This window comes from Pseudorca crassidens, chromosome 4 (genome assembly GCF_039906515.1).
Source record: "Pseudorca crassidens isolate mPseCra1 chromosome 4, mPseCra1.hap1, whole genome shotgun sequence".
In the NCBI taxonomy this organism is placed as follows: Eukaryota; Metazoa; Chordata; class Mammalia; order Artiodactyla; family Delphinidae; genus Pseudorca; species Pseudorca crassidens.
In genome coordinates, this window is record NC_090299.1 from 18613598 (window position 1) to 18632273 (window position 18676).

At 36.6% G+C, this 18676-nt stretch overlaps 1 protein-coding gene across 4 annotated transcripts in view; it reads right to left on the reverse strand.

The window, feature by feature from the left end:
• The window catches only part of AFG2A (AFG2 AAA ATPase homolog A), a 348590-nt gene that overhangs the window by 297846 nt on the left and 32068 nt on the right, over positions 1-18676 (reverse strand). For all 4 annotated transcript variants that reach the window (XM_067735130.1, XM_067735128.1, XM_067735129.1 and 1 more), the window contains exon 10: positions 6861-7015. In XM_067735130.1, the coding sequence (XP_067591231.1) occupies positions 6861-7015 (155 nt within the window). The remainder of the gene's footprint in view (positions 1-6860; positions 7016-18676) is intronic.

The window sequence follows — 18676 nt, forward strand, 5'->3', positions numbered from 1 at the left end:
TACTTAAAGTGATGAAAGAGAAAAACGTACAACCAAGATTACTCTACCCAGCAAGGATCTCACTCAGATTTGATGGAGAAATTAAAAGCTTTACAGACAAGCAAAAGCTAAGAGAATTCAGCACCACCAAACCAGCTCTACAACAAATGCTAAAGGAACTTCTCTAGGCAGGAAACACAAGAGAAGGAAAAGACCTACAATAATAAGCCCAAAACAATTAAGAAAACGGTAATAGGAACATATGTATCAATAATTACATTAAATGTAAATGGATTAAATGCTCCAACCAAAAGACATAGACTGGCTGAATGGTTACAAAAACAAGACTCGTATATATGCTGTCTACAAGAGACCCACTTCAGACCTAGGGACACATACAGACTGAAAGTGAGGGGATGGAAAAAGATATTCCATACAAATGGAAAACAAAAGAAAGCTGGAGTAGCAATTCTCGTATCAGACAAAATAGACTTTCCACAGCAAAGGAAACCATAAACATGAAGCAACTGACAAAGGATTAATCTCCAATACACACAAGCAACTCATGCAGCTCAATATTAAAAAAACAAACAACACAATCCAAAAATGGACAGAAGACCTAAATAGACACTTCTCCAAAGAAGATATACAGATAGCCAACAAACACATGAAAGAATGCTCATCATCATTAATCATTAGAGAAATGCAAATCAAAACTATAATGAGATATCATCTCACACCGGTCAGAATGGCCATCATCAAAAAATCTACCAACAATAAATGCTGGAGAGGGTGTGGAGAAAAGGGAACACTCTTGCACTGTTGGTGGGAATGTAAATTGATACAGCCACTATGGAGAACAGTATGAAGGTTCCTTAAAAAACTACAAATAGAACTACCATATGACCCAGCAATCCCACTACTGGGCATATACCCTGAGAAAACCATAATTCAAGAAGAGTCATGTACCAAAATGTTCATTGCAGCTCTATTTACAATAGCCAGGACGTGGAAGCAACCTAAGTGTCCATCAACAGATGAATGGATAAAGAAGATGTGGCACATATATACAATGGAATATTACTCAGCCATAAAAAGGAACAAAACTGAGTTATTTGTAGTGAGGTGGATGGACCTAGAGGCTGTCATACAGTGTGAAGTAAGGCTGAAAGAGAAAAGCAAATACTGTATGCTAACACATATGTATGGAATCTAAAACAAAAAACGAAAAGAAAATGGTCAGAAGAACCTAGTGGCAAGACAGGAATAAAGATGCAGACCTACTAGAGAAGGGACTTGATACGGGGAGGGGGAAGCGTAAGCTGGGACAAAGTGAGAGAGTGGCATGGACGTATTATACACACTACCAAACGTAAAACAGATAGCTAGTGGGAAGCAGCCACATAGCACAGGGTGATTAACTCAGTGCTTCATGATCACCTAGAGGGGTGGGATAGGGAGGGTGCAGGGGAGGGAGATGCAAGAGGGAACAGATATGGGGATATATGTATAAGTGATTCACTTTGTTATAAAGCAGAAACTGACACACCGTTGTAAAGCAATTATACTCTAATAAAGATGTTAAAAAAAAAAGTAATCTACTTTTCCAAATGTGCTTTCCTGTTCAACTGCTATTACTTAAAACTATAAAAATGCTCAAGAGTAGTTGGCAGGGAAGACTGGGATCTTGTAAGTGATAGAAGACACTCTTCTGTCTAGACAACAAGAAGCAAAATCAAAAGAAACCAAATTCAAAACCCTGCCAAGGACCAATATGGAATTAATAGACTTTCTACAGGTTGTACTATCTATTCCAAAAAAAAAAAATCTGTTATTTAGTAAAGCATCATAGAAGCCCTCAATCTTCTGAGTCTGTAAGAAATAAAATATAGAATACAGTACTGCTTTTAAAAAACAGAAACTCAAATTCCTTCTAATTATCCTGAGGGTACAAGAAGAATAAAATGTAATTATGGTCAATTAAACTATTTAACTCATATCTCTGCACCAGAAAAGTAATGCTAATGAGCTCATCCTAGGAAATTCAACTGACTTGTCACATTCTGATGTTCTAGTCTCATCTGAAAAAGCGCCAAATGAAAATACAGCTGCAAATTTTGAATACGTAGTGAAACAGATAACCTTTTGATTATTCATATAATTAAGAGGTTTGCTAGTTTTTAAAATGGGAGTAAATGAGGAATGTTTATTTAAATAATGACATTTGGTAGACACTCAATTTGACCACCAACTACCTCTAAACTTAACCTGGATCCAAGACTGCAGACGGGTTTGGGGCTATACAGTTAGTCCTGAGGCTCTGCCTGCAGTTCACTTTGCAAAAGTGGGTTCATGTGAAAGTAGAGTCCTATTTTTTTAATTGGCTTTTGGCTTATTCTGAACCAAAGGTCCAAATTCTGAAAACTGCAATCCAAAGGTAATATCAAAAGTGTACAGATGGGGCTTCCCTGGTGGCGCAGTGGTTGAGAGTCCGCCTGCCGATGCAGGGCACGCGGGTTCGTGCCCCGGTCCGGGAAGATCCCACATGCTGCGGAGCAGCTGGGCCCGTTAGCCATGGCCGCTGAGCCTGCGCGTCCGGAGCCTGTGCTCCGCAACGGGAGAGGCCACAACAGTGAGAGGCCCGCGTACCGCAAAAAAAAAAAGAAAGAAAAGAAAGCAACATGTTCTGCATAAAATATAAAGGATTACTGTATATCCTTCCAGACTAGACAGCTTAACACTATTATAGACATCTGTATTCCAAAACTGTTAAATTCACTAACAGTAGTAAATTCACTAAAGAAATCAGTTGCTTTGAAAAATATGAAGAATGTTTCATGAGGGTAATAATGGCCTATATTGTACTTTGGTACAGCAAAAGGATGATACACTCTTTTAAAAATATTTTTCAAATATCTGAAATTGACCATCTAATATGTTTTTTCATGAAAATTATAGTTATTTGCTCATTTATTCAACAAAGACTGATTGGACATCTATTATGTGCTAGTCCTATGCTAAGTATTAAGGATAAAAAAAAAAAGTAAGAACCTCTGGTCTTATGGAACTTCAAATTCATTTAAAAGCCATCCAGATATACCCTTGATCTAAAAATTTAACATTTTTATAGGGAGGAGAAGAGACATAACTGATAGCTACCTTTCATTTTCTTTTTAAATCTCTATTCATCTAAAACTTATCCAGTATTTTTCCTTGTAATAAAGAACTTTTCAGTGAAGAAAATAATCTAGTGGAAAGTAAAAAGAGAAAAGGACTAAAGTGAAAATAAAATGAGATTTTGCTTAAGTTCTTTGCAATTTTACATTTTTATCACATGATTAAAAATTAGAACAACCTTTCTGGGGTAAAAAAAAGAAAACGATATTTGTCACAAACTTTAAAAATCACATATTTTAGTCTGGTAATTCCACTTCATCAAAATCAAAAATGCAAAGATTTGGACACAAATATGTTTATAACTATATGAGAGAAAAATAGAAAAAAACCCTAAATATCTGAGAATGGAAGAAAGATAAAACAATTACAGTTTATCAACATAACAGTCTATTATGCTGTCAATAAAAAGATGTTTGCCAAGAAATTTCAGAGTAGAACATTTATCATATAACTTTAAATGATAAAAGCAGAACATAAAACTATATATATCCTAAGATTAACTATATTAAAATACCTATATGCACAGAAGAAAATCTATAAAATTCTAAAAAATCTATTGGAACTGTGACAAAATATTAACAGTTATCTCTGGGTGAAAAACTGAAATTTCACAATGCATATTAGCATATTCAAAGATTCTAAGGATTCCTCAAGTAAAGAAATATATTTGACTTTCATCACTGATTAATTGTAAAATACATTTGACTTTTAACACACCAATTGGTATAATCACCAATTCAGAAAGTCCAAAAAAAGGAAACATTACATTTAAGTAAGTGGCTAACACTTGTGGTCTCCTGAAATTAATAATGCACTATATTATAATTGGCAACATTCCAACCTTAAGACATTTCTTTCAAACTTTAGCAAGTGTGATTTAGAAGGTTTAATTTCACACACTAAAATCTTTTCTCAAAAGATGCTGAATGCTCACTTTGCTATTAAAAAAAAAAGCCTGCAATTAACTAGCTACTTTAAACAGATTTTCTATAGCAAAATAAACATTAAATCTTCTGCAGAAATAATTTGGAGATATTTTTGTAGGTGTAATAGCCAGAAATCAGAAGAGTGAACTTTAGGAATCCAATTACAGAAATGTTGACTTCTCAGGAAAATTTTTACAATCTGAAGTGAGCATGAAAAGCAATGTAAGAAAGTCCTCTGACCAAGGCTAATCACTTTGGAGCTCATGAGTAACATCATAGTACACCATGGACTTAGACCAAATAATGAAACGCCAAATGGAAAATGGCACAAGTCCATGGACTGTAAATACTGTATCAAAAGAAAATAAAGGAAAAACTCTTTCATTAGAGCAATTAAAAGTGCAGTTGTAGTACCAGTTCCTATGATGAATAAATCAGTTCAGCAGTTCTAAGAGTGTACAGCCACTGTTTAAACACATTCTTCATTGGCAATAACTTTAAGTTTAAAAGCTGCCTGTAGGTTTCCTTAGCTCCTAAACTTTTTTAATCACAGAAATGTTTTGGGATGGTGCAGTTGGTTATAACCCTATCCCCTGAAATTTTCACATGAGGCATTTAATGATTAGGTGTCTACCTGACCCATTATATTATGTTATGGTACCCAATAAAATACAGATAAATACTGCAAATATTCATACCAATATCGGTATTCATACCAATCAATGTCCCTGAACTTTAGACCATAAGTTCCAAAGAACTGAAGTTTCTACTAACCCAACATCAATCATTCTTCATTCTATAATTCCATTTGTCAAATTATTCATATGAAATGAGCATGTTCTGCTACAGAGCTTCTGAAAAACCCCAAAGTTGAGCTTTCAGTAGTAAATTTGAAAATGTTTCAAAAAGAATTCAAAATCACATTAAGCAGCCTAAACTAGCAGTTAGTCCTTGGGAATGTTCTTATCTCCAGGGTACTGTTTCCCAGCCTAAACTTACAAAACAACTGTGTTCTATAAGAAGCTAACAAGTGCCTGCTTCACTTAGCTTTTGCTAATGACCATAAAATTTAGTGGCTCAAAATAACTTTATTATTTCTGACAATTCTGAGGGTTAACTGGTTTCTCCTGGTTTCTAGCATGGCATCACATGTCTGACAATTGGTGATGACTAGAATGAGGGGATCTCAACTAGGAGGGCTCATCCCTGTTCACACAGTCTCTCATCCTCCAGGAAGCTAGTACAGATTTCTTAACAAAGCTAATGCAATGGCAAAGACCAGCAAGAGAAGGCAAGCCCTAAGCGTTTTCAAGCCTGCTTGCATTATGGCTGCTAACACTCCACTGGCCAAAGCAAGTTACATGGCCAAGTGCAGATTCAAGGATGGAAAACTTGACTCCCTAGCGTTTAGAGTAGGAGCTACAAGACTGCAGTGCAAAAGGGCAAACACAGTGAAGGGAAGAATTTGTCGTCATTTTTTGCAATCTACCACACTGCAAAATGCTGCAAGTCTCTGCTCCACGTGGTCCATGGTGAAATAAGTTTAAATAACAGCTCTCTTTTGACACTTCAAAATACATATTGACATATTACAATATAATATAATGCAGAACACACTGCCAATGCTTGTTTCAATGTTCATTTTCTAAAAATATTAATATATTCAAAGAAAACTATAAAGCCATCCCCACCCCCGAATATTAGGCCCATGTGTGTCACAGGTGACGTAACAGGCGGTCCATGCATAAAAGGTAACTTCTGTTGCCCTTGTGGTGATCTCACTGAAAACTCTGCAGAGACAGTCAATGATGAAGTATATGTAAAAGAACCCAAGGAAACATCAAGCATCATTAGTAGAAAGTATCATAACCAGAAGATTTTTTTTTGTTCTAAAATTAGCCTAGTTGACATTTTCTGGTAAAACTAAACATGGAATTAGTATACAACCCAGTAACTGTACTACACTTGGGTATTTGTTCCAGAGAAATAAAAACTTATATTCACACAATACCTGTAGAAAAATGTTCATAGAAGCTTTATTCATAATAGCCCCAAACTGGAAACAAGCCAGATGTCCTTCAACTGGTGAATGGTACAACAAATGGTTGTACACATATACCATGGAATACTACTCAGCAAAAGAAAGGAACAAACTACTGATATATAACAACTTGAATGAATCACCAGGGAATTACAGTAAGTGAAAAAAACTAATCCTAAACAATTATATAATGTATAATTCCATTTATATAACACTTCTGAAATGACAGAATTTTGGAAATGGATGCATGAACAAGGTGGGTGTAGTTATGAAAGGGCAAAGCAAGGGATTATTGTGGTGATGGAAATCCTCAGTATCTCGATTCTGGTGATGGATACACAAAACTTTACATGTAATAACACTGCACAGAACTAAATACACAGACACAGACACACACGTACACATAAATGAGTACAGGCAACACTGGGGAAATCTGCAAAAGATCGATGATTCTATCAATATCCTGCTTGTGATATTGTATTATAGTTTTTTTTTTTTTTTTTGTATTATAGTTTTGTAAGATGTTACCATTGTGGGAGGGACTGGGTAAAGGATACATACGCTCTCCCTAAAGTATTTCTTACAACTGTACTAAATCTACAATTATCTCCATAAAAATTTCAATTAAAAAAACTTTTTTTTAAGTTTAGCTTAGGAAGGTAGTTTCCCTGGGGTCTTAGTTTCTTTCAGAGTTTAATTCAAACAGTGTGGCTAGCATGAGGGTACAAATGACTTACATTTGGGACATCAATTGCTACCTCCCTCATGGCACTGGGCCTGATGTCATTCATCCCCTGCAAGAAATCTTTCACAGTAATCTTCACCAACCCAGCCATCTTGCTGTCAGGGAGGTTAGGGTGTTTCCTCAAAACTCTCCTCAAGGCATGAAGACCTGTAAAGAGAAAAGTAACACAAGCTTTGTCTTCCACCTCATAAATACACACTGAACCATTACCAATAAAAATAGTAACAAAAAACCCAAAGCTCATGCATATTATAACATTTAAAATTTTGTGCGCTTGTGCATGTGCGTGCGTGCGTGTACAGTGGCGGGAGGGTGGGGAGGGAGAAGGGATAATGTGGGGGATGAAGGCAAAAATCTAAATGCTTAGTGTTGGTGGTAAAAATATGACAAACTGCTATGAAATATGAACAGACAGATATTTTACATATGTGAAATAAAATTTACAAAACAACTTCCGCAAAAAAGACCATAAAGGTTTGTCAAAATAATCTGTTTGGAGAATTTCTTTGAAAAGAGTAAAATATTAAACCAGTAACATACCTTTCGCCCTGCCCTTTTTGTTAATACACACAAACCAGAGTTACAAGTTTTGTAAGTTATTGGCAGAACGTCTTGAAGGAAATGTTCAGTTGGCAGTTAGAAATGTGGTTTTGGAATTCAAGACAGAATCAAACTTCAGAGTTATGTATATACACACGAGATCTGATATTATAGGAGTAGAAGAGACCTATAAAAGGGAAGCTAGAGGGATCAGGGATGGAAGAATGAGGGTTGACGTCTCAATCTTAGGGAAGTCGATCATTTGAGGAGTACAGGAACAAATGATGGTTTAGGCAGAGATAGAGAAGTAGAATCAGAATAGTAAAATACCACAAAGCCAAAAAGATGATCAACCAAGTCAAATTTAGAGAGATGCAAAATAACTTAAAAGAGATCATGCTGACCTAAAACATTACCTACGTTAGGTTCTTTGTTTTTGCTGTTTGCTTGGAGTTTAAGCACTGATAGGACTGAATGCCCCAAGCCATCCCCCCATCCAAGTTCCCAGATTTAGAGCCCCTTTATCTATGACAAAGACCTCTAGTCTAGAGGGCAGCAAAGTCCCTATGTGTTCTTTGCCTGAGGGTATTTTGTAATGAAGTGCTATATTTGTGTTCTAGTACACAATGAAGTTCCACTTTGAAGAATTTTAGTCTCAGAGACCTCTTAGAAATCCAGTCTGAATAACTGAACTTGCCCTGGGACACCAACAAGCTCCATCATTTTTAATGTCTTTTGTCTAAAACGTTATGCCTCAGTGAATTTTTACTAAATTTAAATACCATAATTGTCATCTTACTTGCCTTCATTTATTTGAACTTTGAAACAGAAGCATTGGTTCAAGGAAGGAAAACACAAACTGCCCCAAACAGAGGTTTGGATATCTTTGACTACTAAGGAAAAACAGTGAATAATACACCACTCAGAAAATAGATCCACAGTAATCTTTCCCAAGGAAAGCTATCATTGCAAGTCTAATATTCATGGAGGTCTCCGAGACAGTAGGTTAACCAGAAAAAAAGCTACAAAAGAGGAAACTGAAGATATATGTAAAAAGATCACTATTTTCTATGGAAAATTTCTTAGGCCATACTCTGCAATCTGAAATCTATGTCACTTATTTAAGTCTATCTTACAAATATCTATATGGTTTTCTGCCTTCCAAAAATGTTGAAAGATAATTCTTCACATCTCTCACACTTCTGCTTATCTTTCCAGCAGAAGCACTAACTGCCTCTGTTCAGACTACCTTTTCAAGGATGTCTGTGTACAGGAAGACAGAGTGTCTCCCTCCAAAGCAAAGGGCAGATATGCTTACTGCCCATTTCAAAAGATTAACGTTCCCTAAGCTCAAGGTTCTCCTGTAATGCCACCTCATAAGGACTCAGATGTCACCCAGCCCTTTTTGTATCTCTTTGTGAGAAGTGAGGCTCCAGGAGCTGGTGCAAATGCTGCTTCTCTGGCTACTTCTGTTGCTGTAAGTAGTAGTATATCCTTTGACTCTGACCCAGGAATACTGTGTCTTCTGAAAGACACACTTGTGAAACTTGTTAAATTGCAAGTAGGGTAAAATCGCAAACCTTCACAGTTCTTGACATGAAAATAAAAGTTTACTTTAAATTAGGTTGTTTCACTGCCCAACATACCTTTCAAATGGTGCAATCATAAAAAACTAAATAAATAAATCCTCAGTAATAAGGCACTGTGTTGTATTAGACAGCACCTTGGTGACCTGAAAGAATTAAAGCAGTTCTAAAAAATCTTACATAAATGGAAGTGATCAAAAGACCAAAAGAATCTAACACTTCATGTCCCAAATGGCTATCTGGCAATACTTGTCAATATTTCTAATTTAGACCAGATACCTTACTCCTACCAGTACTGATATACTAGAAACTGAAACAAAGGAAGTGGTCTAATAATTTTCCCACATTTACGTCACAAGGCATGAAGTGGGACAATAAAGGAGACCGATTATTTTCATTTGAGAAAGGGATTTGGAAAGAGCAGCAGCCACTCATGAGGCAGGGACTGGCAGCCTACTGAGCTGGGGACAGCCCTGCCTCCAAGTAAGTCAGAAAGGGAAAGACAAATACCATATGATACCACTTATATGTGTAATCTAAAATATGACACAAATGAACCTGTCTATGAAACAGAATCACGGAAATAGAGAACAGACTGGTGGTTGCCAAGGGTGAGGAGGTTAGGAGAGGGATGGAGTGGAAGGCTGGGGTTAGCAGATGTAGGCTTTTATACAGTAAGTCCCCTACATACGAACCTTCAAGTTTCGAACTTTCAAAGATACGAACATGCATTTGCATGTCTAATCACGTAAGTCTGTTCACGTGTCTGGAATACATTGTAACATGCATGCATCCTCTACAACAGGTTGAGCTTTTGTGTACTTTACCATAGAGTACTGTATAGCAGCCGTCCCCAAACGTTTTGGCACCAGAGACTGGTTTCGTGGAAGACAATTTTTCCACAGACCGGTGGGGGGTGGGGGGGGATATGGTTCAGGCAGTAATGCAAGCGATGGGGAGCAGCAGATGAAGATTTGCTTGCTTGCCTGCCGCTCGCCTCCTGTTGTGCAGCCCAGTTCCGGGACCCCTGCTGTATAGAGTACAGTAGTACAGTATCTTTATTTCAAGCCCAGGATGTTGGGAAGCAAGTGTGAAAGCAGCGGTGATATAGGTGGTACTGCTAAGAAACGCCAAGCAATAACGATGGAAACAAAAGTGAAAATAATTGAGAGTGGAGCGACAACAGGAAGAATAAGAAACTGAAGAACCGAAGAGATTCACGACACAGGAAATGGCAAGGGGATTTTCTTTATTTGAGGAGGCACTGTTAGTTTTTGAGGCACAGGACGCAAACATAGAACTATACAGGAAGGATGCAGCCGCCATTCAGAATGCAATCCAGTGCTACCGTGTCATCTATGACAAGAAAAAAAAGAGCTACTACCCGGACGTCACTGGATCGTTTTTTCAAGAGGGTAGATAGAATTGAATCCAGCAAGGAGCCAGAACCTGTGCCATCGATGTCAGGCGTGAGTGAAACTGCAGCCTGCCCTCCGTCTCCTACTGCTGACGATCCTTCAGCTCTACCATCTCCCACCTCCTCTCCCTCCTCCAGTCAGTAACTCTTCTTGCCTGTTCACTCAGTGCCAGCCCCTGTATGCCAGCTGTTGTACTCTACTACTGTACTTTTCAAGGTACTGTACTATAAGATTAAAAATGTTTTATTTTTTGTGTGTTTGTTTTTTATGTATTATTTGTGTGAAAAGTATTATAAATCTATTACAGTACAGTACTATATAGCTGATTGTGTTAGTTGGGTACGCAGACTAACTTTGTTGGACTTACAAACAAAATGGACTTACGAATGGGCTCTCGGAATGGTACTCATTCGTATGTAGGGGCCTTACTGTATATGGAATGGATAAGTAGCAAAGTCCTACTGTATGGCACAGAGAACTATGTTCAATATCCTATGATAAACCATAATGGAAAAGAATATTTTTTAAAAAGTGTATATATATATATGTATGTATAACTGAATCACTCTACTGTACAGCAGAAGTTAACACAACACTGTAAATCAACTATACTTCGACTAAAAAAAAACAAAACTGTGTCTTCTGCAAGCACCCTTAGCAGTCAGCCTCACCAAAACAGAAGGACCCATGCAGCTCATGTAGGGCTCACACCTTACACCTTAGAGTGACCAGGGTCCCCAACCCCTGGGCTGGGGACTGTTAGGAACCGGGCTGCAGAGCAGGAGGTGAGTACCAGGCGAGCAAGCAAAGCTTCATCTGCCGCTCCCCATCGCTCGCATTACTGCCTGAACCATCCCTCCCCGCTACCACACGCGAAAAAATTATCTTCCAAGAAACCAGTCCCTGGTGCCAAAAAGGTTGGGGACCACTGCCCTAGAGCATATAGCTCTAGTGACCAGAGAGGAGTGTGCTGCTGGGCCCCATAGAATGTCACCTACAAAAGGCCACTTCTCCAAAATCAGCCAACATAACTGACCTACCCAACACAGAAAAAAAAAACACAGCAAAATCTGCAAAATGAGGAGACAGAGGAATATGTTCCAAATAAAGGAACAAGACAAAGGACTCAGAAAAAGGGCTAAACAAAGGGGAGATAAGCAAGCTACTCAGTAGAGAGTTCAAGGTAATAATCGTAAAGATGCTCAGCGAACACAGAATGGATGAACACAGTGATAATTTTAACAGAGAGAAAATATAATGAAGAAAACAAAGGTAAAGAATACAATAACTGGGGACTTCCCTGGTGGCACAGTGGTTAAGAATCCACCTGCTAATGCAGGGGACACAAGTTTGATCCCTGGTCTGGGAGGATCCCACATGCCGCAGAGCAACCAGGCCCGTGAGCTACAACTACTGAGCCTGCGCTCTAGAGCCCACAAGCCACAACTACTGAGCCTGCGTGCCACAACTACTGAAGCCCGCACGTCTAGAGCTGGTGCTCCACAACAAGAGGAGCCACCGCAACAAGAAGCCCATGCACCACAATGAAGAGTAGTACCCACTCGCCACAACTAGAGGAAGCCTGCACGCAGCAACGAAGACCCAATGCAGCCAAAAATAAATAAATAAAATAAATTTGTAAAAAAAAAGAATACAATAACTGATAAAATCCAATATATACGAACAGCTCATAAAAATCAAAGAATATATATGTACACACATACACTCACAAACACACACACAAACACACACACAAACACAGGAATATTATTCCGCCATAAAAAAGAAAGAAATACTGCCATTTGCATCAACGTGGATGGACCTAGAGAATATTATGCATAGTGAAACAACTCAGACAGAAAGAGACAAATACTATATGACATCACTTACATATGGAATCGAAAAAATAATACAAATGAATGTATAAACAAAACAGAATGAGACTTAGACACAGAAAACAAACCTGTGGTTACCAAAGGGGAGAGGGAAGTGGGGTGGGACAAATTAGGGGTATGGGCTTAACAGATACAAACTACTATATACAAAATAGATAAGCAACAATGATTTACTATACAGCACAGGAAAGTACACCTATTAACTTACAATAACCTATAATGGAATATAAACTGAAAAAACACTGAATCATTATGTTATACCTGAAATTAACACAACACTGTATTATAAATCAACTATACTTCAAAAAAAAAGAATACAATAACTAAAGTAAAAGATATGCTAGAAGGAATCAACAGTAGATTACATGATACAGAAGAATGCATCAGCAAACTGGAAGACAGAGTAGTGGAAATCACCACGTTCTAAATAGTTGGGACCTAGAGAAAAGCTGCAGGAATAGTTTTGCCTCCCCTTGCCAATAAAGCCGAGGACTATTCTTTAAATAAAGTAAAAGATCTGCCCAAGAAGAGCTTCTAATGAAGTACTGGAATCAACAAGAGAAGCTGAACAGAGGCTGTGATAACTCCAGAGCTCACGATACCCATGCAGAGGTAGCAGGGAGGGGAGGGCAATCAGGATGGAATAGCACACAAAATCATTCTACTTATTTCTCATAATTCTTTTCTTCTTCCATTCATTTCTGTCTAATCTTTATTAAATCTTTCTGTTTTTTAGGGTTTATTATTTTTTTAATACTAATGCACAGCTTTTTATTTCTCAACCTTTCTTCATTTCTAACATAAGAATTTCAGGTTGTAAATTTCCCTGTAAGAATTCCTTTAGCCGCATACCACAGATTTTGATCATTCAATTCCAAATAGCTTTTTATTTGCATATTACAGTTCAACCAATAATTTATTTAAAATATTCTAATTTCCAAACTGTGAAGGTTTTTTTTTTTGCAGTACGCGGGCCTCTCACTGTTGTGGCCTCTCCCGTTGCGGAGCACAGGCTCCGGACATGCAGGCTCAGCGGCCATGGCTCACGGGTCCAGCTGCTCCGCGGCATGTGGGATCTTCCCGGACCGGAGCACTAACCCGTGTCCCCTGCATCGGCAGGCGGACTCTCAACCACTGCGCCACCAGGGAAGCCCCGTGAAGGTTTTTTAACTGACTGAATTTAACTTAGAGAACAAGGTTTGTATGAAATGAATTTTTCGAATGGCAAATTCATAAACATTCTCTACCTGTTTGAATATGTATATGTTATTGGTTCAGTGTTCCAAATACATATCCATTAGATCAAGCTTGTTGATGGTGTTCTTCAAACCTTCTCTATCCTCAACGACTGACAGAGATGTGTTAAAACTCACTAAAATGGTTGTTCTGTTCATTTCTCCTTGTAGTTACAGATATTTTTGTTTTATGTTTCAAAGCTACCCTGTCAAGTACATCAGATTTAAAAGTTATAACTTCCCAGTGAACTGAATGTTTTATCAATATACGGTAGTCATCCTTATCTTAAGGAATGAGTTTTGCATTAAAATTATTCTAATCCTTACCACTTCCTTTTCTTGCTTTCTTTGAGACTCAATCTTTTGTGTTTTTCACATTCCATTTTGCCTTCTATTTAGCTTTAAAGTTATACACTCTCTATTATTTTAATGGTTATACTAAAAATGTTAACATACATATTTAAGTATAGTTAATCAAAGTAAAGTTAATCATGAGGCTGCAAGGAAATTAATAGGTAAGCCAGTGACATAGATCTCCACATTATTCTTCCGCAGACAAGGTTTTTTAACAGCCAGAATGAACGTTTGTTTTTTTTTATCTCTACCATGTCATTATTTCCTCCATTCTATATTTTATTTGCATCTACATTTCTCTTTCACCAAAAACTTCCACTAGTGTGGTTCTGTCTCTTGAATGGACCTTGGTCTGACTTCATAATCTTAAAAATCTTGTCAAAGAATGAGATTATTTTAAACTTTGCTGTTTTGTTCTCAAGTCTATTGACTCTACCCTTAACATTTTAAATTTCTTTCATGTTTGGGCTCACTGTATTGCTCTTTTCCAATTATCTGAGTTGAATGCATTTATTTTTAACCCTTCCTGTTTCCTGATAACTGTTTTTGTTATAATTCCCTCTTAGATAAAATCTAAAACAGAGTTTTTACTACCATTCTATTCTTAACATTTAGTTCCTTATATAATTTCTTTTGCAGCTCACACAGAGATTACATGAGCATTATGTAACTTAGTTTTCAGTTGTACCAGTTACTAAATTATTGACTTTCAGCTCCAAAACCATACTTCTAAACTTGGCTTTGTGATACTTGGGGCTGAGACTCTGCAAACTACACTTTGGCTCCATGGTAGGTTTTGCCAATGATAGAGCAAAGCTCTAGAGAGAGACTGCAGATGAAGGGGAGAGAAGGGACTAACTCTTTACTTCTGTGGGCTTCCTGTCTGTCTGCTATTCCTGTGACCACCACTCTAGCAACCCCTAAGAGACATCAGCACCAACCCACCAGTGCCACATTCTCAGAGGTCTGAGCCAGCCTTCAAAATATCAGGCAGTTCTTCAGAGGTCTGAGTTCTAGATTTTAGAAATCCCAACCTCTTTCCTTTGTTTCCCCAGCCTTACAGGTGATAGTAGCTTCTCAGTTAGTAATTTTATAATTTGTTATGAATGCTTTATAGTAAATTCTCTCTACAAAAATGAGTGGTAGAGGTTCTGTCTCCTAACTGGATCATGACACAAATAACAATCGTATGGAATTTTTAAGAAATATCCTTTTTTCCCATTATAATGCAGACTGAGGTGTTTCTTTTTTAATAACTTTATTTTATTTATTTATTTATATTTTTGGCTGCGTTGGGTCTTCACTGCTGCACGCAGGATTTTCCCTAGTTGTGGCGAGTGGGGGCTACTCTTTGTTGCGGTGCACGGCCTTCTCATTGCAGTGGTTTCTCTTGTTGCGGAGACAGGCTCTAGGTGTGTGGGCTTCAGTACCTGTGGCTCGTGGGCTCTAGAGCGCAGCCTCAGTAGTTGTAGCACACAGGCTTAGCTGCTCTGGGGCATGTGGGATCTTCCCCGACCAGGGATCGAACCCGTGTCCCCTGAATTGGCAGGAGGATTCTTAACCATTGCGCCACCAGGGAAGTCCCCCAGACTGAGGTTTTTATAAGTGAGAGCAAAACTACCCAAACATTTTAAGAGGCTAATATAACCTAGACTCCAAAACCAAATATGAACAAGAAAAAAATGCCTTTTACTTACAGACATGGGACAAAAGTTCTAAATAAAATATTAGCTGACTAAATCTAACGGTGCATTAAAAATTAGATTTCACAATCAAATAGAGTTTATCTCAGAAATGAAAGGCCAGTTCATCAAAAAACCTAACTCACCACATTATTGAGATTATATAATTATTTTTACTAATGCAGAAAAAATATTTGATAAGATTCAACATCCATTTATAATGATAAAAATAATGCAAAATACTCTTAGCAAAGTGTACTTAAGACTACATTCCAGAAATCTTTAGCAAATATTACACGATGAAAAAACTTTATATGCAGTCTCTTCAAAACTGTCAACAAGACAAGGACGCCACTATCACTACTACTGGATAATTCAATTGTAGAGTCCCTGGCAATTAAGAATAGAAAAAATGAGACTGAGAAAGAGCCAAAAGGATGGAAAGAAATAAAACTGCCATTATTTGCGTATGACAATAATTTACCCAGAAAAGCCAAAAAACAACTATTAGAATTATGAGATAAGCAAGGTAGACAACCTGCAAAAAATAATCAATATAAGCTTTTTCCACACCAAGAAAAGCAATTCTAAAATATAGTAAGAAAAAAAGATACCATTCACAACAATGACAAAAATAATAAAGTATATAGGAATTTTCCTAACCAAAAACGTAACACCCCTATGGAGACAATTCTAATAAAGAGGAAAATATGAACACAAGGGAGACATCCCATATTCTTGAATGGGATGACAATACAACAAAAACATCGATTATATTCAAAATAATCTATGTATTGTAAATGTGACCGCAGTCAAAATGTCAGTTGTATATTTTTGCTAAATTAGAACAAACTTTCCCTAAAAATATACTGTGGAATAAAGGTCTATACATAACTAACTCAACAGTAATGCAAATAAATAAGATTTACCTTACTGGATATTAAGATATAATTAATAGTATTAAATATGTGTTTAAAAGTTATAAGACTATACAGACCACACTGAGACAGAATAGAGTTCAGAGATAATCCATACATGTATAATATTAATATCTGATAAATTTACAATAATATATCATAAATCAATGAGGAAAGGACAGGCTATTTAGTAGCTGGAAAATGAATAATAGGAAAATTGGCTCATTGTGTAGATCCCTAGCACTGGGTCTCTAATGATCTTTTCTGGTAGACAACATTACATACATGTTGTCACACTTCATTGCTGGAGGATTTTTAAAATGTCCTGTGTGACTCCACAGGGAGAGGACTCTTGGAAGCTTATGCCTATTTTTTTTCCACACTTTGCGCTATGTGCCTTGGGCTGCTTCTGCTTGGTATCATTTCATTGAAATAAATCAAGGCCATGAATACAACTATATGCTGAGTCCTGTGATGACTCCTAGTGGGGCATCAAACTTAGTGGTTTGTTACAGGGACCACCAAATATGTAGACAAATATAAATGAATAATAATTGAATAAAACACTAATAATAGTGTTTTTGCAGTAAAGAGAATCAAAGTGTTCCCAAACTGTTTGCACTTTTCTTGCATTAGTCTCTAGTAAGCCAAGGAGACATATTGTAGTATGTAAGATAAATACTAAAAGATGAGTAAAATACATAACTAAAAAGATAACCATAAGATGAGGAAGTAACAAAAATACTTGACTATTCCAAGAGAAGACAGTAAAAAAGATGAAAAAACATACAAGTGGGACAAATAGAAGGTAAATTAAACCTAAGTATTTAAGATATTACCCTAAATATAAACGTATCATGTACTTGAATTAAAAGACTGACAGCATCAGATAGATGAAAAAAATAAAACTCAAATTTGTGCTGTTTACAAGAGTCATATTCTGAAATACAAAAATACAGAAAGGTTGAAAGTAAAATAGAAAAAGGGTACCATGCATGTAAAAGGAAAATAGTGCATCTATATCTACTATCAAATAGACTTTAAGAGGTATTACTAGACATTTCAGGATGATAAAAGGGTCCATTCACCAAGAATACATAAAATTCTAATACATGCCTAGTAAAAAAGGCTCAAAGTATAAACAGCAAAATTAAGCAGAACTAAAAGGAGAAACAGACAAATTTGCAGCCTTACTTGCAGATTTTAACACACTTCCCTCAGTAACAAAAACAAACAAACAAAAAATATATATGTAGAATTTATAAAAATAAAATTAACTCACCTATCTTAATTGGCATATATACAAAACAATAAATATCCAAAATAGTAAAATATCCATGCTTTCAAGGGTACCTGGAAGGAGTACCAAAACTGACCACAGGGTGGGACACAAAGCAACTCTCCACAGATTTCAAGGATTGAAATCATAATGTTTATGTTCTCTGATTACATGAGACTTAATAGCAAAATCAGTAACAAAAAGATACCAAAAATACAAATATCTGGAAATTAACCAATACATTTCCAAATAATTCATGGTCAAAAAAAAAAAAAAATCCAATGAAAATTTTTAAGTTTTTCAACTGAATAATAATGAAAATATAACATGAAAATTTGTGGGATGCTACTAAAGCTGTACTTAAAGGAACAATGACAGGCATAATGCACATATTAGGGAAGAATAAAGGGTGAAAGTCAATGAGGTGCTCATCTTATAAAACAAAGAATAAAATAAACCAAAAACAAATAAACAAAACAAAACAGTGGGAAGGAAATAATGAAGACAGGAACAGAAATTAATGAAATGGAAAACTAATGTGCAATTAAAAAAACAAATCAATAAAGCCAAAGGTTTATTTTCTGAAAAGGCTAATAGAGATAAATCTCTGGCAAGACGAATCAGGGAAATGTGAGAAAAGACACACATTACCAACATCAGGAAGCAAAAATGACTACTGAATGGTCTACACTACAGAACCCACAGGCCATTGAAAAGATAATAAGAGGATATCAGGAATAACCTTATACCAAATAACTCAAAAATTTAGATGAAATGAACCAATTTCTAGGGGGGAAAAAAAGCTTATCAAAACAAAGTACATAATTGAATATTCCAATAGCTATTAAATTCATTATGTAATTAAAATCTTTCCAAAAAGAAAATTCTAAACATAGATGGCT